This window comes from Callorhinus ursinus, unplaced genomic scaffold (assembly GCF_003265705.2).
Source record: "Callorhinus ursinus isolate GAN/ISIS: 27379988/994484 unplaced genomic scaffold, GSC_fseal_2.0 scaffold25, whole genome shotgun sequence".
Lineage (NCBI taxonomy): Eukaryota > Metazoa > Chordata > Mammalia > Carnivora > Otariidae > Callorhinus > Callorhinus ursinus.
In genome coordinates, this window is record NW_027397087.1 from 7,174,232 (window position 1) to 7,200,696 (window position 26,465).

Consider the following 26,465-nt stretch of genomic DNA (forward strand, 5'->3'; position numbering starts at 1 on the left):
CAAGCAGGGGGAGTGGCAGGCAGAGGGAGAGGGAGAAGCAGGCTCCCCGCTGAGCAAGGAGCCTGATACGGGACTTGATCCCAGAGCCAAAGGCAGACGCTTAACAGACTGAGCTACCCAGGTGCCCCCCAATAGTTTATTTTTGCTTTTGTTTCCCTTGCCTCGGGAGACATGTCTAGAAAAATGTTGCTACGGATGATGTCAGAGAGCTTACTGCCTGTGAGCTCTCCTGTGATTTTTTTTTTATGATTTCAGGAACCACATTTAGGTCTTTAATCCATTTTGAAATTATTTTTGTGTATAGTGTAAGAAAGTGGTCCAATTTCATTCTTTTGTGTGTAACTGTCCAGTTTTCCTAACACCATTTTTTGAAGAGACTGTCTTCTTCCCTTTAGATATTCTTTCCTGCTTTGTCAAAGATTGACCATATAATTATGGGTTTTGTTCTGGATTTTCTATTCTGTTCTGTTGATTTATGTGTTTGTGTTTGTACCAGTACCATATTATTTTGATTACTACAGCTTTGTAATATAACTTGTGATTATATTAATTGTGATGCCAACAACTCATTCCAGTTATCTTTAATTAAACTAGTTTTATAGCTCATTCCTCTTTACAGTGGCCTATAACACTTCACAGTCTTGCCTCCAATGCAGTTCCATCTGACTTTTAATGATCTAATTATTGAGTAAGTGATTTTTTAAATTTTCTTCCATCAGAATCATCATCCAGTGAAATTTCACACTGTATGTGTTTTCAATCTGTAACTCTATAGGTCCCACCACAGATATTCCAAAATGGGCACAGGTATAGAAGATCCTTTACATGAGAATGGGAACCCCAGTTTGCTGCCAGGGTGCCTCTCTCCGTTACAGCTGAGGACAGTAGGCTTCTCCATTTTCAGAGGTATTCTGGGGTTGTTCCCTGTCATCAGATATCACATATCACATGAAAGATGAAACCTGCTACCTCTTCCTCCACATCCTTTTCTACTAAAGACTGAAGCTTCTCTGTTTGTTGTAAACCCCTGTGGGCACAAAGGAATTTTAGTGCAGACTCCATTTATGAATGGGTGGGTGATTAAATAGTGTAGTTATTATAAATCAGCTTTATGTGTTTATCTCTTGCGAGAATCTAAGCAGCATTTAAAACTAATACTTTCCTTCAGTGAAAAGAAACATTTTAGGTACCAACAAAAGACTTACATAAACTTTCAGGTTATAGATAGATTATTTATAAGAACCATTTCAGTTCTTTCCCTAATTATCTGTTTGTTATTTTTTCCCCTAATTATCTACTTTAAAAAAAAAATCACCTTTGGGAGCCTGGGTGGCTCAGTTGGTTAAGCAACTGCTTTCGGCCCAGGTCATGATCCTGGAGTCCCGGGATCGAGTCCCACATCAGGCTCCCTGCTCGGCGGGGAGTCTGCTTCTCCCTCTGACCCTCTTCCCTCTCGTGCTCTCTATCTCTCATTCTCTCTCTCTCAAATAAATAAATAAAATCTTTAAAAAAAAAAAAATTAAAAAAAAAAATCACCTTAGAAGTAATTTTGGTATTGTTAACCACCTACTGTCAAGGTGAACTAAATGTTTTCTTGAGTCCTGTTTCTGGCTTCAATTCCATTTTAAGATTATAACTCCTTACACCAGTTTAGAGTATTTTTGCAACTGGGCTCACAGTAGGCAACATAGTTGGAAGTTGTCAGAGTAATTCACTAGGAAGTATTTGTCAAATTCCTATTGTGTTAGAAACAGAAATAAATCAGTGCTAAGAAGAAGTGTTTCTGCCTATACAAAAAGCAATTTTTTAAGGTTTAAACATTTCCATTTTTGTGGCTGTTACTGGGTCTGAGATTAGACTTGCTTTTGAAATCAGATCATATTAGCAAGTTTATTAGAGGATGGGAAAATCTCTCCCCTTGACATAGGTAAAATAACTTTTTATGTAATTGTGGAATAACATTTGTATGTCTTAGATAGAACAGTAGTCCATGAGCATCCAAGAAGGAATATGAAAAGAGATTGTTTTCATCTATTATTTGCCAAAATTGTTGCACATACCTGCATAGAGCTCTGCCACTGTGTTGGCTACTGAGTAGGGAAGGAAATTTTTCTTTAATAGTTTAGTTGCTTTTTTGGTTACGAAATAGAAAGCCCTTGATGAACCAAAGTACTTCATGATATACTCTTGATTCTTCTTCTTCTTTGCTATTCATTGTCTCTTGTGGTTGGGAAGCCAAAGGAAATAAGCAAAGTGTTCCATTTTATTCTTTCAGTTAGTGGATACATTTAGTAGAGTTGGTAGAGATGACCTCGTCATCAATATTGTCAAGAGGGCAGTATTTGAATTGGCTGTGACTAAAAGCAATAACATCTAGAACCATGTTCATCCATTCATTCAATAGATAATGAGTGCCTACTAAATGCCAGACACTGTTCTGAATCCTGGGCATTCAGTAAACAAGATCAAGAAGGACTCAGGCTTCATGGAGCTTATATTCTGGTTGGAGGAGACTGTCCACAAGCAAAGAAGAAAATGTCATATAGTGATCAGTGCTCTACAGAGAATAAGAAGAGGCTATGGTGAGGAGAGGCTGGATGGCTACTTTAGATGGGGAGTTTGGAGGAAAGAGTACACAATTGGATCTTGAGTGGCTAGAGGAGAGTGGTTTTAGGTTGGGGGGGTACCAGAGCTAGATGATGAGAAGGAGCCAGCCAGAGCTGGAGGGTGGCAGGTGCAGAAGACCAGAGGCTGGCATGGGCTTGTCATGCACAAAGCTCATCAAATAATAGAACAGTGTGGCTAGAAGTAGCGGGAATGGGGCAAGCAGGGCTAGGTCCCAGAGGGCTTTGTTGGCCAGTTCAGGAGTTCAGGTGTAATGAGAAAGCTTTTGGGGGTTTTACATAGGAATAAGATCTCATCGGATTCACAGTGCAGGAAGTTCTTCCTGGGTACGAGCGGAGAGTGGATAGCACGGGAGCAATAGTAGAGGAGTGGTTTTCGCATCTCACTCCATCCCGCTCTGTCCTTGTCTTCACCCTCGGTGTATTGCAGTCATATTCATCTCTCATCCTTTGAGCACACCAGGCTCCTCCCCATCTCAGGGTCCCTGCTCATCCCTGCCTGGGATGCTGTCCTACTGGTACTTGGCGTGGCTGGCTCCCTTTTATCCTTCAGTTCTCCCCTGAGGTCACATATGTGACCTCAGAGACCCCATTTTCCTGCTTAGGCACCTGTTCTCCAATCCTGTTTTGTTTTTCTGCATAGCACTTAACCACTAGCTGAACATCTTCATTTGTTAGCTTTTTTAGTGTCTTTCTCCTTTCATGAGAGCCTGAGGTCACAAGAGCAAGGGCCTCATCTGTGTTTTCCTCAGGACCTGGAACAGGGCCTGGTAGGCACATAGTAGGTGTTCACTAAACATCTGATGAAGGGAGGGAAGAAGGAGAGCCCATTGGAAGGAGGCAGATACTGTCTTTTTGGCACTTCTAGAGTCTGCAGCCTCTTTAACCAGGGCAACTCTGCTTTTCTTTTTTTGTGGGTTATATAAAAAACAGTAACAAAAGGTTTCTATTGTATTTTTTTCTTAAGATTTTATTTATTTATTTGAGAGAGAGAATGAGAGATAGAGAGCACAAGAGGGAAGAGGGTCAGAGGGAGAAGCAGACTCCCTGCTGAGCAGGGAGCCCGATGTGGGACTCGATCCCGGGACTCCAGGATCATGACCTGCGCCGAAGGCAGTCGCTTAACCGACTGAGCCACCCAGGTGCCCAAGGTTTCTATTGTTTAAAAAAAAAATGAGAGAACAGAAAACCATTCACTCTTCTAGTAGAAAGAAAGGCTTGCTACTCAAGGGCTTGGTCTTTTTTTTTTGAAGATTTTATTTTTAAGCAATCTCTCCACCCAACATGGGGCTCAAGCTCACAACCCCAAGATGGAGAGTCGCACACTCCACTGATTGAGCCAGCCTGATGCCCCAAGGACCTGGCCCTTTGGCCCAGCTTTTCACTGATGAGTCATTGCTTTTGTGGAAGAACTTCATTTTCTGTATCCTTCAAGTTGTCTTTTTTTCCCCCTTGAAGGATTGACTTAAAAAAAAAATTAAATACCATAAAACTAAACATGTTCAAGTATACAATTCAGTGTCAAATTGCCTTTTGTGAAGTGCAGACACACTCTTCCCCAGTCCCTGCCTTCTTCTTAGGGATAGTGTGCTTCATAAACAGGTACTTCAGACATTTTAGGAGAAGCCAAGAAAAAAGAAAAAGTCGCTATAAGTAGTTCATGGAAGAGAATTATTTCCCACAGATTCACAGCCGCCTTCTTTCCAGGTTACTAAGGTGTATTGTAGCCCAGAGTCTAGGAGACATCACCTATCTCCACCATCAAACAACATTGGCTCATCTCCTAGCTTGTTTTCCTGATCCTAAAACCGGGTATGGTAACTGCTGGCTGTTCATCCTTACAGAGAACAGATTATGAAGTGTATAAGATGTGGGATTCCCTCCATTTTCCCCAAAAAGCTAGGGAACCACTGAACTATATGAAAGATGTGGGTAGGAGAAGAGGGGATCCTCGCTACATCTTTCCAAACCTGTGATCCTCCATTGATCACTGTTCCTCTACTTGGCTGCCTAAGGGCATAGACTAGTTCACCTTAACTTAAACAATATCGGGAATTCTTACTAACTTTCTGTCCCAAAGCTGCCCTGAGTTTCAAACCAAGGGATGAATAGCTAGAGTTTTCTGTGGCATCGGGGTGAATTAGGCAGGAAGGTGAGACCGTCCTATTCCCTCCGTATGTCTCAGGTGAGAGTCTCCCTTTTCTATCCCATCCGTGTCATCTATACTATTTGTCATGTCAGCAGAGTGGTCGTTTGGATGGGAGCCCAATTCTGAAGTCCCCCTTTGACAGATTGCCACGTCTCTTCTTGCTACTTGGCTTTTAAAAACAGTTACCTTTTCAGGGCACCTGGGTGGTGCAGTTGGTTAACCGTCCGACTCTTGGTTTTGGCTCAGGTCATGATCTCAGGCTTCCAGGATCAAGCCCCGCATCGGGCTCTGTGCTCAGCAAGGAGTTTGCTGGAGACTGTCTCCCTCTCCTTCTGCTCCTCCCCTGCTTGCTTTCTGTCTCTCTAAAATAAGTAAAATTAAAAAAAATATATTTGGCAATTTTGTTTAAAACACCCTTTATCTTTGCGTACTGCCACAGCTATTTGGACAAACTGATAGCATGGGTGATGTTCCTAATGATACCCACAACCCCCTGTGAACCTTCCGTAATCTAGAATAGACCCTTGACAATGAGACCCGTGTTATTGCTGCTAAATTCCATTTGTTTACATTAGGATGGCTATTTCTTTTTTCCTTTTTTTTTTTTTGGAGAGGGAGTCGGGGAGGAACAGAGGGAGGAGGAGAGTGAGAGAATCTTAAGCAGGCTCCATGCCCAGTGTGGAGCCCAGCCTGGGGCTTAACCTCACAACCCGCAGATCATGATCTGAGCCAAAATCAAAGGTCAGATGCTGGCGCCCCCTGGGATGGCTATTTATGATGGAGTTCAGAAGCTGTTTTATTCATGAGTGAGTTAGGTTCCTAAAGCTAGTTCTAAATTCAATTCTGGATGAGTCCAAAACAGATAATATGAGCACCCAGTATATATACATTTCTTGGGTGAAAACAGGAAACATCAATGACATTGGATTTTGTCTCTTGATTCCTTCTCCTCAAACTTTGTGAGATTTACTTTTTATCCTTCAGAATGATTACGACTGTGAAACATTCTATTCTTTTTGTACCACATTGGTGGTTTTCTTGATACTTTCCCTTTTTTTTTTAAATGTTTATTTATTCATGAGAGTCAGAGAGAGAGAGAGAGAGAGAGACAGTCAGAGGCAGAGGGAGAAGCAGGCTCCCTGCCTAGCAGGGAGCCCGACGCGGGGCTCGATCCCAGGACCCTGGGATCATGACCTGAGCCGAAGGCAGACACTCAACCATCTGAGCCACCCAGGTGCCCCGATACTTTCACTTTTAAAATTCTCTTGATTTTTATTTCAGTCCTAATGTTACATCTTTTCATACCAGAACTCTTAACATTCTCATTGTGTTTGTAGTTAACAGTCATGATACGGTAATTAATATTCTAAAACACTGTTAAACCAAGCATTGACACACTATAAACAGCATAAAGATGACATAGGCTAAAATGTCTGTTAGCACCATCTTTTGGAGGGAACAGAGTGGATGTAGAGATGCTTCTGGATAATTTATGTTAATAAGCCTTCATATCATTTTAAACCTTTGCTTTATGTTTTTCTCCATAAATTTTAGTGTGCCCTTGGTTTCACAGAGAGCTTTATTTTTATTTATTTTTTAAACCCCAATTTTCCAGGTTCTTTTTTTTGTTTTTAAAGATTTTATTTATTTATCTGACAGAGAGTGAGAGAGGGAACACAGGCAGGGGGAGTGAGAGAGGGAGAAGCCAGCTTCCTACTGGGCAGGGAGCCCCAATATGGGGCTCGATCCCAGGATCCTGGGATCATGACCTGAGCTGAAGGCAGACGCTTAATGACTGAGCCACCCAGGTGCCCCCACAAAGAACTTCAGAAGTAGAAATTTAAACAAGTACAGTATATTAGTCATTCCCTGGTGTTTCAGATATGTAGACACATGTGTGATATGAGAAATTCAAATCATAATAGATCTTGTCAGCAGTGTGGGAGGGGTTTGGGGTGGGGGAAGACATGTAGGGCTGGAGGTGGAGAGACTAGTTAATAATGGAGTATTGCATGTGTCCGGGCAAAGGTGGCGATCACCCGAAGGGAGCAGGAGAATTGGAGAGGAGAGAGTCGTACTCAGGGATCAACTGCACGGAGATCTAGTTGCTCAGGGAGGTGTACATGTTTCTGACCGGAGACAGAATGGATGACTGTGCCACCAACCAAAATAAAAGAACCAAGGGGAAAAACCAGATTGAGAGAGGGTAGGAGGGTGGTGGTGGTTTTTTGACATTGCAGTAGCATGAGGATTCAAGAGAAGGCACAGAGGTAGAGACAGCAAGTAAAGAAGTTCGAAAACGAAAAAGGGGGGTGGGAGCACAGGATTGAGGAAGGGGAGTGTGGACCTGGGAGAGAGCTATAGTCTGAGGGGCTGGAGCCTAGATGGAGGGTCATACTGGACGTTTAGGAGACAGGGTCTAGCTGATGGACCAAGATTACAGAGGAGACTGTAGGCAGTGGAACTGAGGATCACTGTCCTTCAGAGTCTGGGAAAAAGAAAGAATGGTGCAGATGCCAAGAAATGTTATAGGTGGAATAGAAAGTGTGCGCTTCACTGCCCATTGCTTCATGTTAAGAGGGAAAGTAGAAGGCAGGATCATGCTTAGAGTGAAGGGGCTGCTTTCTAGAGATCTGTCCCTGTGCCTCATGAAAACATTTTGTACAGGTGTCCAATCCTGACCATTGGGAGCTCTCTCCTTTGCCTCTTCCCCTACAACTTTTGCCAATTTATTCATTTATATTGTATTTATATTCATAATTCCCTGATTATTTTTGCATTATCATCTAGCTTCCCAGCTGTTGCTTCTCACTCAGAAAAAAAGCAGAAAATGGGGAAGAGGGAAGGACAAGGTGGGCTTTGAGTGTTGTTGGAGAAGTCATAAAGGGGAATGGCAGAGCATATCTACCAAAGACAAGTAGGGCAGTGAATGAGAGCATGCAATGGTTGGGGCCCAAACGGAGACTAGGAATTTGTAGTGCTCCAGAACCCCCATTTGCAGCTTTCTCCAGACATGCAAGTGTGTGGGAATGCAGAGATGTGGGATCACGGTGGGACTGAGCTAAATCACTGCTATAGAACTTTTGTGATGATGGAAATGTCCCCTGTTGGTGCTGTCCAGTAGAGTAGCCTCTAGTTGCTTGTGGCTATTGAGTACTAAAATTTGACTACTGCTGTCGAAGAACTAAACTTTTAATTTCTTTAAAGATCTTATTGATTTATTTGCCAGAGAGAGAGAGAGAGAGAGAGCATGAGCGCACAAGCAGGGGGAGAAACAGGCTTCCCGCTGAGCAGGGAGCCTGACGTGGGGCTCAATCCCAGGACCCTGGGATCATGACCTGAGCTGAAGGCAGATGAGACGCTTAACCAGCTGAGCCACCCAGGTGTCCCTGAACTTTTCATTGCATTTTAGTTAAATCTAAATAGCCACATGTGGCTAGTAGCTCCCTTGTTGGACAGCACAGATACAGTTAGGGGTTTGTAGAGTTCATATGGAGAAGACCTCAGTGAAGTGAGGTGCTAATGATCCCATTAGCACTTCAACTCAGTTCCTAGTAGAGATGGTGAGTGGGCTAGTAAATAGGAGAAAATGGAGAGGCAAGAATTTCCTGTGTTAACCTTAAGTTAAAAAAAAAATGTATCGTTGTCCAAATTTGTTTTTAAGGCGAGAACGTCAGTATTCTATATGTAGTAGCGAAGATTCTCCTGGCTCTTGCGAAGTCCTGTATTTCTCTATGGGGAGTCCTGATCAGCTCATGGTTTACAAAGGGAAATGCATTGGTGAGTAAACTAGCTAAATTGATTTAAAATACTCTAACAACAAAAGTTAATCATGAAGGAATGGGGTAGATTGTTTGATGCAGGGAGGACTGTTAAGTCGGTAAGTCATTCTGGTTCCCATCACCTAATGACCAGAATGAGAAACCGCTCAGGTTTCCCCTTTGGTAAGATGGAAATAAAAACTTAACCTTTGGAAATACTGTTAGCTTAAAGGTAATTTAAAATTTGTCATTATTATAATTGGTCAAGCTTTTTGAAACCGAAGTGGTCGAAATAGGAATCAGTAGAATTTTGCATCATGCGCATCTGTTGCTGATGAAATATGTGAGTTCTAATGCCTGTGATCTTTAATGACCAAGTCTAATTTTCTTACGTTGATATCCATCTGAATAGCATTTTCCTGCTTGGCATTCCTGACCAGGAAAACCACTTTATTTTCTATATGTCTTATTTAGCAGTTTTGTCTACTAGAGGCTGTTTGGAGTAAAGCTGGTTTGGCAATTTGTGATTTGGATTGTTTATGTTAAAATGAAGTTTTCAGTGTCTACCTCTTTTGCCCTAAATGTACATCTTTTTTCAGCCATACAGATACAGGCACTACTTGGTGTAGGGATCACTTGTATGTAGTGAATTCAAAAATTTAATTTTCAGTCCCATGAATATTCTTACCAAAGCCAACAGCCAGATTATCTAAATTGAATTTACTTTCTTTTGGTGTCTTTTCCCATCCGCTTTAAGGAGATCCAAATTAGCAGGGGAGTTGCCAGGGAACAGGCAGCAGATAAGAGGGAGAAGAAACTGAATATCTGAATAGTTCGGACACTTAACCTTGGCTACGGAAAGCAACCTGAATGGTACAGGACCATGTGGACACACGGTGTGCCGTATTCAGACAAAGCAGCCATTTAAGCAGGCTCACGATCCTGGGCCTGAGACTCTCCTTGACTCAGGCATATCAGACTCCCGAATTGGCAACATAAAACTATGTTCAGTAACATGGGGAAACCAGGAAGGCAAATTAATCCAGCTGCTTATTACCTTCCCTCGGTCTCTTATTCCCACTAGTATGCATTAGACCGATTTACTTTAGTTAATACCCTCATTAGGGGACACATTTGCAATTGGAACATTTTTTAATAAAACCATCAAGTAAATTACTTACTTTGCTTTCTCACAACAGGTCTGATTTTTAAAATATGTCCTGATTTTCTACAAAATGTTTTCATAAAAGATGAACTAATTAACCTTTGTTTTTCAACTTAAAGCTGTTACAGAAAGAGAGAAAGCTGATGGATAAAGCGCTTATAGAGACTATCTGTCCAAATGATCGTTAGCACATAATAGAGTCTCAGTCAGAACTCTTCTGGTAACATACTTCCTTTAGCCTTATCGCAGTGTGTTCTTTTGTCCCTTTTATTACCCCCATCACGAAAAAGTGACAAGAGGAGGGTGATGATAACAAAGCTATAATACAAAAAAAACCCTCCAGTCAGCAATTAGGAGATACCCACCCGGTTCCAATTAAGGAGACACAGATTGCAAGACATTGTACTATATAATGCACACATTTAATCAGGCTTTCTGTAAATAACATCACATTCCATCCCATAAACATTAAAATCATGTGGCTCCTCTTGTGTAGTGCTTAGACCCCACATTTCACAGGTTGCTGCCTTTGGTTGACGAATTTTCACACATCAAGGTTTTTTCCCCTTAGGCTAAGAATGCCAGGAATTATTTGTAACTAGCCTAACAGATCATTTTAATTAAAATTTCTTAAATTGCCAGCATTTCTATGAGGTTAAAAACTGTTTTTCAGTTAAAAAGTCTAGGTGAGCTAATTCAGCCACATTTCTCCAACGTATTTTTGCTAAGACCACTGTGTGTTATAAATACAGGTTATGTTTCTTTCTTTTTTTTTTTTTTGAAGATTTATTTATTTGACAGAGATAGAGAGCACAAGTAGGCAGAGAGGCAGACAGAGGGAGAGGGAGAAGCAGGCTCTCCGCTGAGCAGGGAGCCTGATGTGGGGCTCAGTCCCAGGACCCCGGGATCATGACCCGAGCTGAAGGCAGCAGCTTAACTGACTGAGCCACCCAGGCACTCCTATGTTTCATTTTTAAATGGAAAAAATAATTACCATCATTTCTTTAGAACATTTTTTTGTTACGAAGACAATGTAGCATCATGGAAAACTATTATTTGTATATTAAGAGAAAAAGACAAAATACTGTATAACAGTGGTTCTCATTTGGGGGCAGTTTTGTTCCCTGGGGGACATTTGTGGATGTCCAGACATATTTTCCATGGTTAAGATGAGGGTAGGGGTGCTACTGGCATCTAGTGGGTAGAGACCAGGGATACTGCTAAATGTCCTACAGTGCACAAGACAGCCCTCTTCAACAAAAGATTTTAGTCTAAATTGACACTAGCATCAAGGTTGAGAAACCCTGTTTTTTTGCTATGATTTGGTAAATTAGAATAAAAGAGTAGAGGGACCTGAAAGAGAAAACAAAATGGTGATATTGTGGGTGATATTTTTCTCCATTTCCAATTTTTTGGTAATTTTCTATCATAGTCTTTAACGAAAATTGGTGTTACAGAAATTTTGCTCTCCCAGGTACAAGTGGAAATCATATGCCTATCACTAAATAAATGTATCTTTCCAGCTTTAAATTTAAACTGTCATTTCTGGTTCCTTCTCCCAAACCATTGGCCAGTTTGATTTGCTGAACATATTCAGATTTTGTAGCAAGAAGATCATTGATATATTCATATTTCCAAATTATTAAAAACGTGTTTTTAATACTAATCTACATTGATGGAATAATTTTGATGGAGTGCTCCCATTTCCAAATTCCTTCCGTCACATTAGTTGGTATTTAGCTCCATGAGGGTAGGCATCATCATCAGGAGTGAACCGGTTATGAAAGTAATATTGTGAATAATGGCTGGTAGAGGAAAACACTGATCTGAGACTAAAATCTCATGGTTGATTATTGTCCCTTTATAAAAATTAATGTTTAAGAGTTCAGAATATGTTGTTAAATATTAAAAATTTGGTCACAAGGGGCGCCTGGGTGGCTCAGTCGTTAGGTGTCTGCCTTTGGCTCGGGTCATGGTCCCATGGTCCTGGGATCGAGCCCCGCATTGGCTCCCGGCTTGGCGGGAAGCCTGCTTCTCCCTCCTCCACTCCCCCTGCTTGTGTTCCCTCTCTCACTGTGTCCCTCTCTGTCAAATAAATAAATAAAAATTAAAAAAAATTTGGTCACAAAAGAGCATGTATTACATGCAGTCATATTTTTTATAGGTAGCATATGGTATCCACTGTTGAGTACGTGAAGATACAGCCCCTCTTTCTTTACCCCCACAGAAAATAGACCAATGAGATTTCATTATATTTTTTTTCAATGTGCAGGAAGTGATGAGCCGCTTGGAAAATTAGTTTACAATGCTTTGGAAACGGCCACTGGCAATTTTGTCTTGTTGCATGAGTGGGTCCTTCGGTGGCAGAAAAAAATGGGTCCGTTCCTTACCAGTCAAGAGAAGGAGAAGATTGATAAGTGCAAAAAGCAGGTGGGCATCCGAGGTGGCCCTCAAGCAGAGGCCCCACCTCGAACTTGACGAGGTGACAGAACAAAAGAGCTGTGCCTTTGATTGGCTAGCAAAGATGATCCGGAATGGTATGAGATCTGTTTAACCAGAGGGGATGGTGGGGGACCCGCCCTCTTTCCCAACAGAGAAAGTTCTGAGTTTTCTCAGCCCCTTGCTGCCTCTTTCACAACACTCACAAAACAGGGTCAGACTTTGTGGTCCGCCCCTCTTATGGCATTAATAGCCGTCCCCAGCTGGGGCTAAATAGCTTCATTCTCGTGCTTTCTGCAATCTTTTGAAATCTTTGCATCAAAACTGAATTTTAGGGGACTAGACAGTTTGAACGTTAATTTATAATTCTGAGTCTAAGGAGAACATTTAACATTACATATCACAGAGTTACATCATAAAGAGGTTACAAACAGTAGGAAAGCATTGTGTTTAGAAATGTGTATTTATGATGAAAAAACTAGAAGTAAAGGCACTGAAATCATAATGGTGGTCTTTGGGTAGTGACCATATAGGTACTTTGTGCAGTTTCTTCTTTTGTGTTAGTACTTATTAAAAAGGTTGACGTTGCTGCTTTATAATCAGAAAGGCTTTTTTTTTTTAAGACTTTTTAAAATTATTTTTAAGTAATCCCTACACCCAATGTGGAGCTTGAACCCCAAACCCCAAAATCAAGACTCACATGCTGTGCCCCTACTGAGCCAGCCAGTCAGCCTGATCAGGAAAGGTTTTTTAAAAAATTAATGTTTTGTTTTTTTTTTCCTTTTTTTTCTGCTGGCCTTATGGCAAGAGAAATTGCTTTTTGAAAAGCTGTTCACCTGAGCACCTGGGTAGCTCAATGGATTAAGTGTCTGACCCTTAATCTCAGGTCTTGATTTCAGGGTCTTAAGTTCAAGCCCCATATTGGGCTCCATGCTGAGCATGGAGCCTGTTTAAAAAAATAGAGAAAACTGGTTAATTTTGGGGTGCCTGGGTGGCTCAGTCAGTTAAGTGTCTGCCTTCTGCTTAGGTCATAATCCCGGGGCCCTGGCATTGAGCCCCCCACATTGGGCTCCTTGCTCAGTGGGGAGTCTGCTTCTCCTCCCTCTGCTGCTCCCCGTGCTTGTGCTCTCTTGCACTCTCTCTCTCTCCCAAATAAATAAAATCTTAAAAAAAAAGCTGTTCACTAATTTTATAGTATTTGTACACTAGATTTTGAGATCACAAGTGGAGAATTAATTAAATTGCTTTCATCTTTATGAACTGTTAGGTTGGCCTTATAATTTAGGGGAGGATATAGTTCAGAACATATTCCTTCTCCTTTGAAAGTACATTTTCTATTAAATATTTTATTTTTTTCTATTAAATATTTTACCTTTGAAATGAAATACCAGTTAATGCTGATCAATACAATATTATCTTAGTGGTGTTTTTCCTTATCAGATTCAAGGGGCAGAAACGGAATTCAGCTCACTGGTAAAATTGAGCCATCCAAATGTAGTACGCTACTTTGCAATGAATCTCAAAGAGCATGATGACTCCATCGTGGTGGACATCTTATCAGAGCACATTAATGGTGTCTCCCTGGCTGCACACCTGAGCCACTCAGGCCCCGTCCCCGTGCATCAGCTCCGCAGGTACACAGCTCAGCTCTTGTTGGGCCTCGAGTATTTGCACAGCAACGATGTGGTACACAAGGTGCTGCGTGCATCAAATGTCCTGGTGGATGCAGAGGGCAATGTCAAGATTACGGACTACAGCATTTCTAAGCGCCTAGCAGACATTTGCAAGGAGGATGTGTTTGAACAAAGCCGAGTTAGTTTTAGTGACAGTGCCCTACCTTATAAAACGGGCAAGAAAGGGGATGTTTGGTGTCTAGGCCTTCTGCTGCTCTTCCTCAGCCAAGGACAAGAATGTGGAGAGTACCCCGTGACCATCCCTCGTGACCTACCAGCTGACTTTCAGGATTTTCTAAAGAAGTGAGTATCATTGAGATTCTATCTGATTGCACTTTGCTCCTGAACTTTTTTTTTTTTTTTAAGATTTTATTTATTTGAAAGAGAGAGGGAGGGAGCATTAGCAGGGGGAGGGGCAGAAGGAGAGAGACATTCAGATGCCCTGCTAAGGGCGATCGCAGGACCCCAGGATCATGACCTGAGCCCGAGGCAGATGCTTAACCTACTGAGCCACCCAGGCGCCCCTGCTCCTGAACTTGTAATTGTGCTTGAATGTGCTCGGCATCTGAGTGATGTGTTTAACCTGAAAAGTGAGGAACAGGATTGGAGTTTCTTCTTTGTTCTTCCAACCCTTTCTTAGCTGCATAGGTTCTGATTTACTTACCGTTTCCATTCCCTTCACTTGCACATTCTCCTAAATTCACTTGGGCTTCGTAGTAGATTTTCAGACTGCTTTTGGGGAGTGCCTGGTATATCTAGGAAGTTCACAGGGAGAAGTGCCCCAGGTATTTCAAATGGAAGACCGTCTCTGTCTACCTCAGCGGCTGGCTCCTAAGGGGTCAGAGACAAGGCCTCCTATCTAAAAACAGCGTTGGGAGAATTACAGTTCTCCCCTTTCTTAACCGTTCTTCATTAGCAGTGTCTCATTCAGCCAGGTGATCGAGTGCAGGGACTTCCTCTCACGAGCCATAGGATTTTCGACACCTGTAAATTCCAGGTGCACATTTCATTGCAGAACCAAATCTGACTGCTTTGAGAGAATCCTTATGAAAGGTTCACATAGGCCTAAAGTTTTTGTCCAGGTCCTTCCCTTCAGTGCTTTCCAGCTTAGCCCTGCCTCTCAGCCCTGTCCAAGCCAGACCTAGGTTCTCTCAGTTTCTCTGTTAAACGAAAAATAAGATCCTTCAATGTGGGTTTTTCCAGGCACGCCCCTTGTCCAGCCTTCCTGTGGAAGTTGAGCTGGACTGGTTTCGTCCCTTTCCAGCACTCTGTCTTGTTTCTCACTTCATTTCTTTTTCCCAGCCGTTCACTTTTATCCACTTCCTACATTATCTACATCCTACAAATGAAAGTAACTGCACTTCTGTTTATTTATTTATTTATTTATTTATTTATTTATTTTTAAAGATTTTAGTTATTTATTTGACAGAGAGAGACACAGCAAGAGAGGGAACACAAGCAGGGGGAGTGGGAGAGGGAGAAGCAGGCCTCCCGCTGAGCAGGGAGCCCGATGTGGGGCTCGATCCCAGGACCCTGGGATCATGACCCAAGCCGAAGGCAGATGCCCAACGACTGAGCCACCCAGGTGCCCTGCACTTCTGTTTAAATAAGATAGTTTCTGTGTAAAACTGAAGCAGACGTGATGTATAGTCGTGGAAAGAGGCCAACTTTGATTCTTTATAAACTGTGTTCTCCAAGTATATAAACATTTTAAGATTTCTAAAGAAATCTTTTGCAATTTCTCTTAAATGTGATAGAATTTTAAAAATCTTTATTTAAATGCACCCTGAGGATGAGGTTGGCTAAAAGGACATCAATGGAAATACGGTGACAGAACCATTGATAGACTCATTTCATTCTTCAAAATGTCACCTTTTGCTTTCGACCCTTTATGGGTCAAGGGTAATTTAGCAAATAGCATTATGTATTTTTTAAAAAACAGCACTGGGAAGTTTATGTGCAACGTATCTCTCATATTTAACAGCAAAATGACAGACTCAGTAACTAAAACTTTCCTAGTTTTCTTAGAGAGTCACTCAACACTGTGCGTGTTGAACTTGAGATCAGCACTATTTCGTACTCTGTTTAACATGGTTGTTCTTTAGATTTTTTTGTGTATTTCTCTCATCCTAGATTGGTTTGATGGACGACTTGGTGAAGGAGGAGCCCACACAGTATTATTTTACTTCCTTTGCCGTCCAGCCTCAGTTAAAAAAAAGAAAGAAAATCATTCACCAAGAACAGAAGCATAACATTTCATTTGTAGTTGTCTTTTTACTTGTTAGTGAATATGCTCTGGAGAAAGATTTTGCTCCATATCAGTCTCTGATAGGAAAGAGCCCAGCCTGGAGCCAAACGGCTGGACCCAGGTCCCACCTTTACTCCTTCCTCACTGAGTACTGAAACTCTCTACCTTGAGGTTTCTCCTTGTAAAATGGATCATTTTGATTTAATAATTTAATTTAATGATTTAATAATAAGAGCACTGCCTACCTCCCGAGGTGGCTGTGAGGATTAAGTGAGCTCACTCACACCTATAAAGGGGCCTACACTGAGGCAGCGTTAGGTGTAACCGGCATCCTCCATAGAGAGAAGAGTGCATCTAACGGGGAAGTTCCGGGGCATTTTATCCCTTTTCAGAGCTGGATGCTACTGGATGTAGCATTTGCCTCTGCTGCTTAGAGCTACTCTGGTGCCAAAATGATTGGCTCGGAAAATTTCATCTTTTTAACTGAGACCCTGGTGGCTTATAAAATCTCTTAAAGATACAATTCATTCTTGGTAGGTTTTAAAATTTTCTTGATTACTGTCACAGTTGAGTTATGGTGACAGTGGACTTGAGAAACCCAGCAGGAAGTGTATACGGATGTTCATTGCAGCATTTTTTTTGTACAAGTGAAAAACTGGAAATAATCTAAATGATCAACAATAGGAGAATGTGTATATAATGTGAATAAGTTCTGGTAAGCTCAAAGAGATCTTGAAGTACTGGGCTTGGAAAGATCTCTAAGACAACATGGTGTGTAATACTGTGATTTATACTGAGAAGTATATTTGGTCTTCACTGCTGTTTCAAGCACAGAGCTCTTTTTTTTTTTTTTTTTTTGGCTTGGAAACTTGAGGCCAATAAAAATCTCAATGCCTTCTTTTTTCTTTTTAAGTTTTTATTTAAATTCCAGTTAGTTAACGTATAGTGTAGTATTGGCTTAGAGTATAAAATTTAGTCATTCATTACTTAACATATAACACCCGGTGGTCGTCACAAGTGCCCTCCTTAATACCCATCACCCATTTAGCCCATCCCCCACACCCCCCAATCACCCCTCAGTTTGTTCTCTATATGCTATTCTTTTTTTTATTTTATTTTATTTATTTGAGAGAGAGAATGAGAGAGAGAGCACATGAGAGGGGGGAGGGTCAGAGGGAGAAGCAGACTCCCCGCTGAGCAGGGAGCCCGATGCGGGACTCCATTCTGGGACTCCAGGGTCATGACCTGAGCCGAAGACCGTCGCTTAACCAACTGAGCCACCCAGGCGCCCTCTATATGCTATTCTTACGTTTTTGCAGTTGACCTAACTGAGACACAGACTTAATGATGCTTTGTCATGTGCCTGGCAAGCACAAGCTCTTAAAACCATTCCCTCTTGTTATGTTAATGAGGTGAGTTTTGGAACTCACCTGAGGATCAGGGCTGGTTGCCCAGAGAGCTGACATGAGACCCATGAATAGAGAGGAGCTGGAACTTCCAGTCCGCCAGTAGCCGATGAATTAATCAGTCATGCCTATATAACGAAGCCTCCATAAAAACCCAAAAGGATGGAGTTTGGAGAGCTTCCGGTTGGTGAACACATTTCTCTGCAGGAACAGGTGGCTGTTCCTGAGCTATATCCTTTCATATGAAACTGGTAATCTAGTAAAAAAAAAAAGTTCCTTTGAGTTCTGTGAAGTGCTCTAGCAGACCATTTGAACCCAAGGAGGGGGTTGTTGGAATCTCAGGTCTCTAGCTGGTTGGTTGAAAGCAAGGTTGCGATTGGGATCTGCAAGGGGTTGGGGGCAGTCTTAAAGGAATGAGCCCTCAACCTGTGGGATCTGATGCTATCTCCAGGTAGGTAGTGTCAGAATTGAGTTGAATTGTAGACTACCCACCCAGCTGGCATTCGAGAATTGCTTGGTGCCCCCCCACACACACAGCCCTCCACCAGTGGAATTGTGTATAGAACCTTTTACATGAGCAAATGAAAAAAGCAAGTTGAGGATAATATAAGATGATGTCATAAAATATATATATATATATCCACAATATATCCACAAAACAAAACTATCTTTTATACGATTGTGTTAAATGCATAGAACAAAAGTCTGGAATGACAGACACTAAAGGAGAGGAGAGGAATTGGAGAGAGATGGGGATTTAGTCAAAGACTTTATCATAATCAGTAATGTTTTAATATTTGTACTTTTTTTTACTCATGTAATTAAAATTAATCTTGAATTTAGGGGGAAAAAACCAGTATCTTACAGAAATGCTTTTATTGTGAGCTTGTCCTTTTCAAGGTATGAAATTAGGAGTGCTTTGCATTTTAGTGCTGACATAAAAAAATAAAATGTTACCCTAATTTAAGGTAGTTACTGTCACCACTTTATAGCTACATGTGGTAAGTACAGAATTCACAATAATGGTTGTTGTTGTTTTTTTATGTTATGTTAGTCACCATACACTACATCATTAGTTTTTGATGTAGTGTTCCATGATTCATTGTTTGTGTATAACACCCAGTGCTCCACGCAGAACGTGCCCTCCTTAATACCCATCACCAGGCTAACCCATCCCCCCCACCCCCTCCCCTCTAGAACCCTCAGTTTGTTTCTCGGAGTCTATAGTCTCTCATGGCTCGTCTCCCCCTCCAATTCCCCCCCTTCATTTTTCCCTTCCTTCTCCTGATGTCCTCCCTGCTATTCCTTAGGGTCCACAAAGAAGTGAAAGTTGGTTGGTTCTTTTAAATACACTGTTGGTAATTAGGGTCAGGTGCCACCAAGTGGTGCTACTTGGGTCATTGTCATAAAAAAGTCAAAGAGTTTAATTAGAACAGTGGTTCTTAGAAACCACCTGGACAGCAGGGTAAAGCACAGATTACTGCCCAAACCACCAGAGTTGCTGATTTACTAGGACAGGGTTAGAATAGAATTTGTAACAAATTCCCAGGTCATACTGGTACTGATGCTCCTGGTCAAGGACCCCACCTTAAGAACCACTGGGTTAAAGGTATGGCTTGTCTTCATTAAAGAACAAGAATGACTTATACTTATTAGAAACAAGGTTCTAGGAATGGGAATGAAAAGAAGTATATGATAAAATGTGGGACTTTTTAAAAGTAAGTCACAGACTACTTTTGTCACAGTTACATGGTATGATGTAACTACCAAGTTACATCATACCATGAACAGGCTTCATCCAAAGTTTGTTGTATTGGGGCCCCACCCTGCATCAGCCATCAGATTTGCTTTTCTTTTGGAAAGCTTTGGTTTTCACTGGTCCCTGGAGAAGCTTAGTGTAGGATGGCAAGTCACTGAACTATTTATTGGGTGTGAAAATTCGTAACTTGTGCTATCTTAAACCTGTAAAAAAAAATTGTTCCATGAGGTAAGTCTTCCTAGAGACTATATATTTTTTGTCTTTTTAAAAAAATATTTTATTTATTTATTTGACGGACACAGAGGGAACACAAGCAGGGGGAGTGGGAGAGGGAGAAGCAGGCTTCCTGCGGAGCAGGGAACCCAGTGCGGGGCTCGATCCCAGGAACCTCGGATCATGACCTGAGCCGAAGGCAGACGCATAATGACTGAGCCACCCAGGCGCTGCAGAGACTATGTATTTTTTGATTCCCCACTTACACCCAGCCTGGTGTTTAGCATGTTTTCACTTAAGAGTGCATTTGGGTCCATAAGCAACATGAGTTCTCTAATGTGTATTTACCTTAAAATAGACCCATAAATAAAAAAATAAACCCTTGGATTAATGAGATCAGTGATCATTTTCTGTGTTGCTGAGATTCTCTCTGCCCTCTCACTGAGGTGTGTTTGCTTGGATGACAAGGAAAGATGGAATGCCCAGCAGTTGCTGAAACACAGCTTTATCAGTCCGCAGCCGAAAATGTCTTTATTGGAACAAAGTCCTGAAGGTGAGTCTGTTACCACTCTTCTCTTGGAAGCCTGTTTGACATAAATTATTTTGAAAGAACGCAGAAGCCTAAGGCTGGAACAGACTGCCTGGATCATTTATTTTATCTATTTTATGCTGAGCTGCACATAAATCCATTCATTGCATGTGTACTGTGTGCACAGACTTGTTTTGCTGTCCTGGTTTTTCCAGCCTCGATGGTTGGAGTGTCCGTTCGGGTAGCCTCTCTTAGTGTCGGGTACCCTTCTTGTCCTGTCACCTTACTGCCACGGAACTAGATTTCCCTGTTGCTCCTCAAGGAACAGATTAAGGAACCTCAGTAGAGCTGGGGATGGGTCAGGAGACCAGGGTTGGGTTCTGGCTCTAGCGAGTAGTCATTCCTTTACTGTGTGCGTGTGTGTGTGTGTGTGTGTGTCTGTGCGTGTGTGTGCATGTGTGTCTGTGTGTGCGCATGCGTGCGTCTGTGTGCGCGTGTGTGTCTGTGTGTGTGCGTGCGCGCATGTGCGTCCGTGTGTATGTGTGTGTCTGACTTAGCCCCGCCCATAACCTGGGTATATTCTACCTACTTGAAGAAGAATGAGATGAGGAAAAGTGCTGAAGGGTCCGTGCCAGGTAAGAGGTCCTTGTTCAAACTACGGGTTGGGTCCTCTTCTTCCCGCCCCGGCTTTACTGTTGGGTTTTGCATCTCTTGCTCTTTTTCTGATGCCTTGTTTGCCTCTCCCATTTTGCTTTGTCTCAGATTCTGGAGGACAAGATTATGTTGAGACTGTTATTCCTAGTAAGCACCTACCCAGTGCTGCATTCTTCAGTGAGACACAGAGACCGTTTTCCCGGTATTTCATTGAGTTTGAAGAGTTACAGCTTCTCGGCAAAGGGGCCTTTGGAGCCGTCATCAAGGTGTGCTATGGAGTTGTGCCTGTGCCCAGGCCCTTCCGAGTTCCTTCTCGGTTCCCTTTCCGCAGACTGAGGGAGCTCTTTTTTGTGAGTGGGGAGAGAAGGAAAATGACCATTTGAACCTATGATCCTCGTCGCCTTTGCAGAGTTAAAGGCTTTACTTAAAGTCACAGTGGACACATTAAGAATGCATCATTTCCTCCTCTTTGCGTGATGCAGTGCATTAGCGTGAAAACCACATGATTGTCCCAGGGCTTCAAGTGGAGCCAAGCCCTCTACGTGAAGACCATTTTGCTGTGCTGTGGTTCAGAAAGAAAATTGTCCTTTTTGTCCCATTTGCTTTTAGAGGTGCTGTGGATAAAAGGGCTGCAAGGTTAGAGCTGAGGTGGAATTCACTGGGAAGTGGCCCCAGATGGTCTCAGTGGCTTTTATTTTCCACCTGTTACTGAGAAAGAAAATCAGTGGTGCATTATGAAGGTGTGCTGTTCTTAGGTCTTCTCTTCTGCTTTTTGTTCTAGTTGGGTGACTTAGGATTACCTGCCCCTTGCGAAAGAGATTTCAGCTATTCTTGCGTAATTTAAGTATTTTGACTTTAGGAGGCCCAGGCTAATATTGTTGATTAAATCCATATAAGACATGTTACCTTTCACAGAATAAAATGGCCCACCATCAAGAGGGCATGTACGCCTGTTGAGGATTCTGAGAGTGTTATCAGGAAAGGTTACTGGTATTACTGTGGAAGGTCTTTTAGAACAACCCAAAAAAATAAAAAGTTTTTCTGTGGTAGTCAGGGACAGAAAGACAATCTTACGTTTTCCGAAAGGAAGTTAGAGGATCATAGAAAATTTTCAACTTTCTTCATGCCAGTATAGACATTATAGTTAGGTGGTTAAATAGACCTACTGTGGCAGATATCTTGATTGGGTAATCCCAGTGCTGTTCAGGGGAGCGGGTGATTAATGTATATATTATTCCTTTAACTCACGCCGTCATTTTGATCAGGTCCTTTAACTTGTTTGTATTTTCAAATCTTGAACGTGAGACATTATCAAACTCCATTTCCTTACAAGTACTTAAAAATGATGAGTAGGCTCATATAATGAAAACGTCTAGTAATTTAAGCTCCTAAGTTCTCTTGTGGTTTTTCCCTCTGAGAGGCCACAGCCCTCACATTCCATCTCTCTTTCTGGGTTAGGGTAGGGCATTCTGTTCAGTGATCTGGCATTTCATGAGCAGTTGGCCCCATTATGGTTCAGGCACCTTTCCACTGTAATAAGTGAATCCCTGGGAGTGTGCAGTAGAGTGAGCTCCACACCCCGGTCAATGACTCCAGGCATTCGTGATGTGTTCTGAGACTCAAGGTTGAAGACAGTGCCAAGACTTAACCACGGTTTCCTACTCTATTAATGATATAGCAGTAAAAGAACACAGGGCCATAGTTCCATATTTCAGGTTCTATGCCAGGTGGCTCACAAACCTTGTCTTTCAGTTTCGTGACATTGTTACGAAATAAGTATTATCCCCATTTTTCAGATGAGGGAACTGACCTTCAGAGAAGTTATATAATTTGTATGAGGTTACATACATGCGGTAAGAGAGAAATCAGCATTCATTCCTATATCTGTTCTACTCAAAAGCATGGTGTTTTGCCACTTTCCGCACAAAGGTAATCTGAAACTCAATTTTATAGTAGTCCTTTTTCATTCTAATCAAAACCTATCAGAATGATGCTTTATTTTGTATTTTATAATCAGCTAATTCCTCCCTCTGCTCATGGGAGTTGTTCCTTTTCATCACCTCAGTTGACCTGCACATTGGGTCTGGAATATTCTCGTGAGCAGAATTTTGTAAAAGTTAACTTCAGTCAACCCAGTGGCATCCTGTGACTGCCCAGGAGAAAGCATCTCTGTGCAGGTTGTGGAGACTTTGAAACTTTCTCTTGTATTTTACTTGTCTTTATTTTATTGTGTTCTTAATCACATTATTCTGGTCTTAAAACATATCAATTATAAATCTTAGTTAACAAACATCTTAGTATAAACAAAATCAGTGGGCAGTAATTGTGTTGATACCAGTCTCGTTTTACTGAGCCCCTTGCTCAATGAGGCCTTGGTCATAAGTGCTTTACTCACCTCACGCATTTCATCCTTAGAGTCAGTCACCTCTGAGGTGAGGGGAGTGGCGTATATGCAGATGAGAAAATGGAGTTTCAAGGAAATTAAATCATTTGCCCAAGTTTACACTGCTTGATAAGTCCGGAATTAGAAGTTGTATTCAGATTAACATTTTTGGAGTTTAAATTTGTGTTCAGTGACTTGAAGTGTAAAAAAAAAAAAAAAAAGCCTGGGGAGAAACTAAAATTCTGAAACCTCATATTGACTTTAGAAAATAATTAGTATTTTTTTTTAAGATTTATTTATTTGATATGGGGGAGAGACCGTGAGTATGAGCAAGAGGGGCAGAAGGAGAGGGAGAGAGAATCTCAAGTAGACTCCCTGCTGAGCACGGAGCTGATACAGGGCTGGATCTCATAACCCTGAGATCATGCCCTGAGCCGAAACCAAGAGACCTCACTTAAGGAACTGTACCACCCAGGTGCCCCAGAAATAATGAGTGTTTTTTAAACAGCATTAAAATAATAATTTCTTAGAATTGAGATATCAGATGTGATATTGGAAAAGCGGGAATGTAATTGTTGGTAAAATTAATGATTAAAATGGAGGTCATGTTTTCTCCAGGTCTCTTGTTAAACTAAATATAGGTGTCGTTTGGGGTGAGATGTTTCCTACAGATTTCGACAGTCAAGACTTTATCCAGTTTAAGAGGTCAAACTGTGTGGCTCTCGACTGTAGCTGTTGCTTCTCCCTGAGAACTGCGGGCTCCCCTTGGGAGGGCATGGGGTGACGGGCTACAAATGCTGATCTGCGAGGCTCCCAGTGGCTGACGGGCACCGGCTTCCTTCCCCTTCCCCTCCCCGCGGCAGGTACAGAACAAGCTGGACGGCTGCTGCTATGCGGTGAAGCGCATCCCCATCAACCCGGCCAGCAGGCATTTCCGCAGGATCAAGGGCGAGGTGACGCTGCTGTCGCGCCTGCACCATGAGAACATCGTGCGCTACTACAACGCCTGGATCGAGAGATATGAGCGGCCGGTGGGCCCGGGGATGCTGCCCCTGGACTCAGACTCGGACTCACGGCCCCAGGCACGGGATGGGCGAGCTTCGTCCCAGCCGCCGGCGCACAACAGTGGCCCCGACGGCCCGGGCAGCTTGGAGGCCGCCGCGCCGCCGCCCATCCTCAGCTCCGTGGAGTGGAGCACGTCGGGCGAGCGCTCAGCCAGCGCCCGCTTCCCTGCCGCCGGCCCGGGCTCCAGCAGCGACGAGGATGACGACGACGACGATGAGCACGAGGGCGTCTTCCCCCAGCCCTTCCTGTAAGAGCATCGGCGGGGGCGCCAGGCCCACGCCCCGGGAGAGGGGATTCGGTTAGAAACCCAGGCTATCATCATGTTGACCTACAGCATTGTGTGTTGAGAGAGGAACCAGATTCAGTCCAAAGGGTTTATTCCCTATAGTCTTCAAAAGATCTCCAAAATCCAAGCCCTGAAGACAGGAAAAATAGAAATTCCTTTCAATACCTCATCATCTTAGTACCATTGATAGAAAGTTTTTAAAGAGCATTCTTTTGCATAAGGGCTTCCAACTCTGGTACATTTAAAAACTAACCTGGAATCCTGACATAGGGCCAACTGCCGTTCTAAAAAGTCGAGTTATGATCCTAAAGTTTGTGCATCTCAGAAGCCACCCAGATCTGTCTTGACTTTCCTCGTTTGATTTCATCCTATCCAGTTGGATACAGTTGATCTTAACTCTTAGCTATGGAATTATAATAGGGAATTTAATTTCTTTAGAATTTCTCCGTTTCTCTTTTTAAGACCTGCTTCAGATTCTGACAGTGATATCATCTTTGAAGATGAGAACAGTAAGAGTCAGAATCAGGTAAATATATAAATAGAAATTACACCGTTTTATCAGGGGTGGGCTTGTAAGAAGACAAGTGTTTGGTGTTATAAGCCCCAGGTGGAACAGTCAAGCCTCACTCTGATAGGCAGATAGAGAAACACGATTATGTAATATATATGGTACGCCTCTGTTTATTTAGGGGCCTAAATTTGTCCCCCTAACCGAACATACCTGCTTTTAGAAGAGAGGAGTAAATTGACATGCTGGTTTTTGTTTTGTTCCTTTAAATGAAAACCATCTGCCAGAAGATTTGGGGGAACTTGATGTGGTTGGGGAGAGGGATAGATTTAAGTAATTAAACAGCCTTATTGTAGAGTTATGTTGGCCTCCATGACCAATTAATCCAGATTATTTATTCTCATAAACCATCATCTAGAACAGTGTTTTAGCACTGAGTCATGATCCTGTAACAGGCTATGAAATCAGTTTTCAGGGCCACAACCAACTAGTTTAGTGCCGAGGGAAGAGTGGAGACCATGCATCACACTAGGAAAGGTAACCTGTTTGTACACCATGTCTCACGTGAGTATGTGAACTGAGTGTGATATAAAATACATTTCTTCATGTGGACCATGGTCTGAAAAGTTTGAAAAACACTGTTCCAGGCCTTGGACCCCACTCACTCAGTTCTGCATCTTCCTCTGCCCAGACCAGCAGAGCCCCTGAATGCTGGTGCGTGGCACTGACAACTAGGAGTGTCCGTCGTGGGTGTAGAGGAAACTTCCATGAGAGGGGGTTGAGTGCCATGACTGTATTTCCAGAAATAAAAACAGAATTACAAGCAGTTAAGCATCTGCCTTCGGCTCAGGTCAGGATACTGGAGTCCCGGGATCGAGTCCCACTTTGGGCTCCCTGCTCAGCAGGGAGTCTGCTTCTCCCTCTGCCCCTCACCCTGCTCATGCTCTCTCTCTCTCTCTCTCTCACATAAATGAATAAAATCTTTAAAAAAATTACAAATTATAACCAACTGCTTTGATTTTAGCATTAGTTATGCATTTAATTATTATGGGAGCACCAAATTTATAATCCTGGTTTTGCTCAGTTAAGGGCAGCATCCCACGGGCATTCTAATTGATGAGTAGAAGCCTCCAAGAGATTAAGTCTTCTACAGATAATCCCCAGGGTATGTAAATGATTCAGCAGTAGAACTTGATTGTTTGCAGAACAGAGGAGCTTTTTTTTTTCCTTTGCTAAAGGAAAAATGTTGAGAAATGCTTCCATAAACAAACTGTAAATCAGAAACCATCAAATGCTGCCTAATGCTTTTTCCTCAGCCAGTCCTTTTTCCCCAGGTGGTGGTGTTGAGGGGAAATACTTAAAAACATTTATGAGAAGAATGAAAGAACTTCATTTTTAAAAAAGATTTTATTTATTTGTCAGAGAGCCGAGCAGGGGGAGCCGCAGGCAGAGAGAGGAGCAGACTCCCTACTGAGCAGGGAGCCCGATGCGGGGCTCGATCGCAGGACCCTGGGATCATGACCTGAGTCGAAGGCAGACGCTCAACCAACTGAGCCACCCAGGAGTCCCAAAAAAAATTTAAAAAAAAGGGGGGGGGACAAGA

The 26,465-nt window shown here is 42.4% G+C and overlaps 1 protein-coding gene across 7 annotated transcripts in view; it reads left to right on the forward strand.

Annotated features, from left to right (window-relative positions):
• Positions 1-26,465, forward strand: part of EIF2AK4 (eukaryotic translation initiation factor 2 alpha kinase 4) — a 105,611-nt gene that overhangs the window by 31,427 nt on the left and 47,719 nt on the right. For 6 of the 7 annotated variants that reach the window (XM_025883823.2, XM_073876794.1, XM_073876792.1 and 3 more), the window contains 7 exons: positions 8,438-8,553; positions 11,972-12,129; positions 13,579-14,114; positions 19,884-19,990; positions 20,729-20,886; positions 23,867-24,315; positions 24,817-24,880. In XM_025883823.2, coding sequence (XP_025739608.1) covers positions 8,438-8,553; positions 11,972-12,129; positions 13,579-14,114; positions 19,884-19,990; positions 20,729-20,886; positions 23,867-24,315; positions 24,817-24,880 — 1,588 coding nt within the window. Of the gene's footprint in view, positions 1-5,391; positions 5,515-8,437; positions 8,554-11,971; positions 12,130-13,578; positions 14,115-19,883; positions 19,991-20,728; positions 20,887-23,866; positions 24,316-24,816; positions 24,881-26,465 lie in introns of those variants that run through there. The other variant, XM_073876797.1, reaches the window with a different exon arrangement.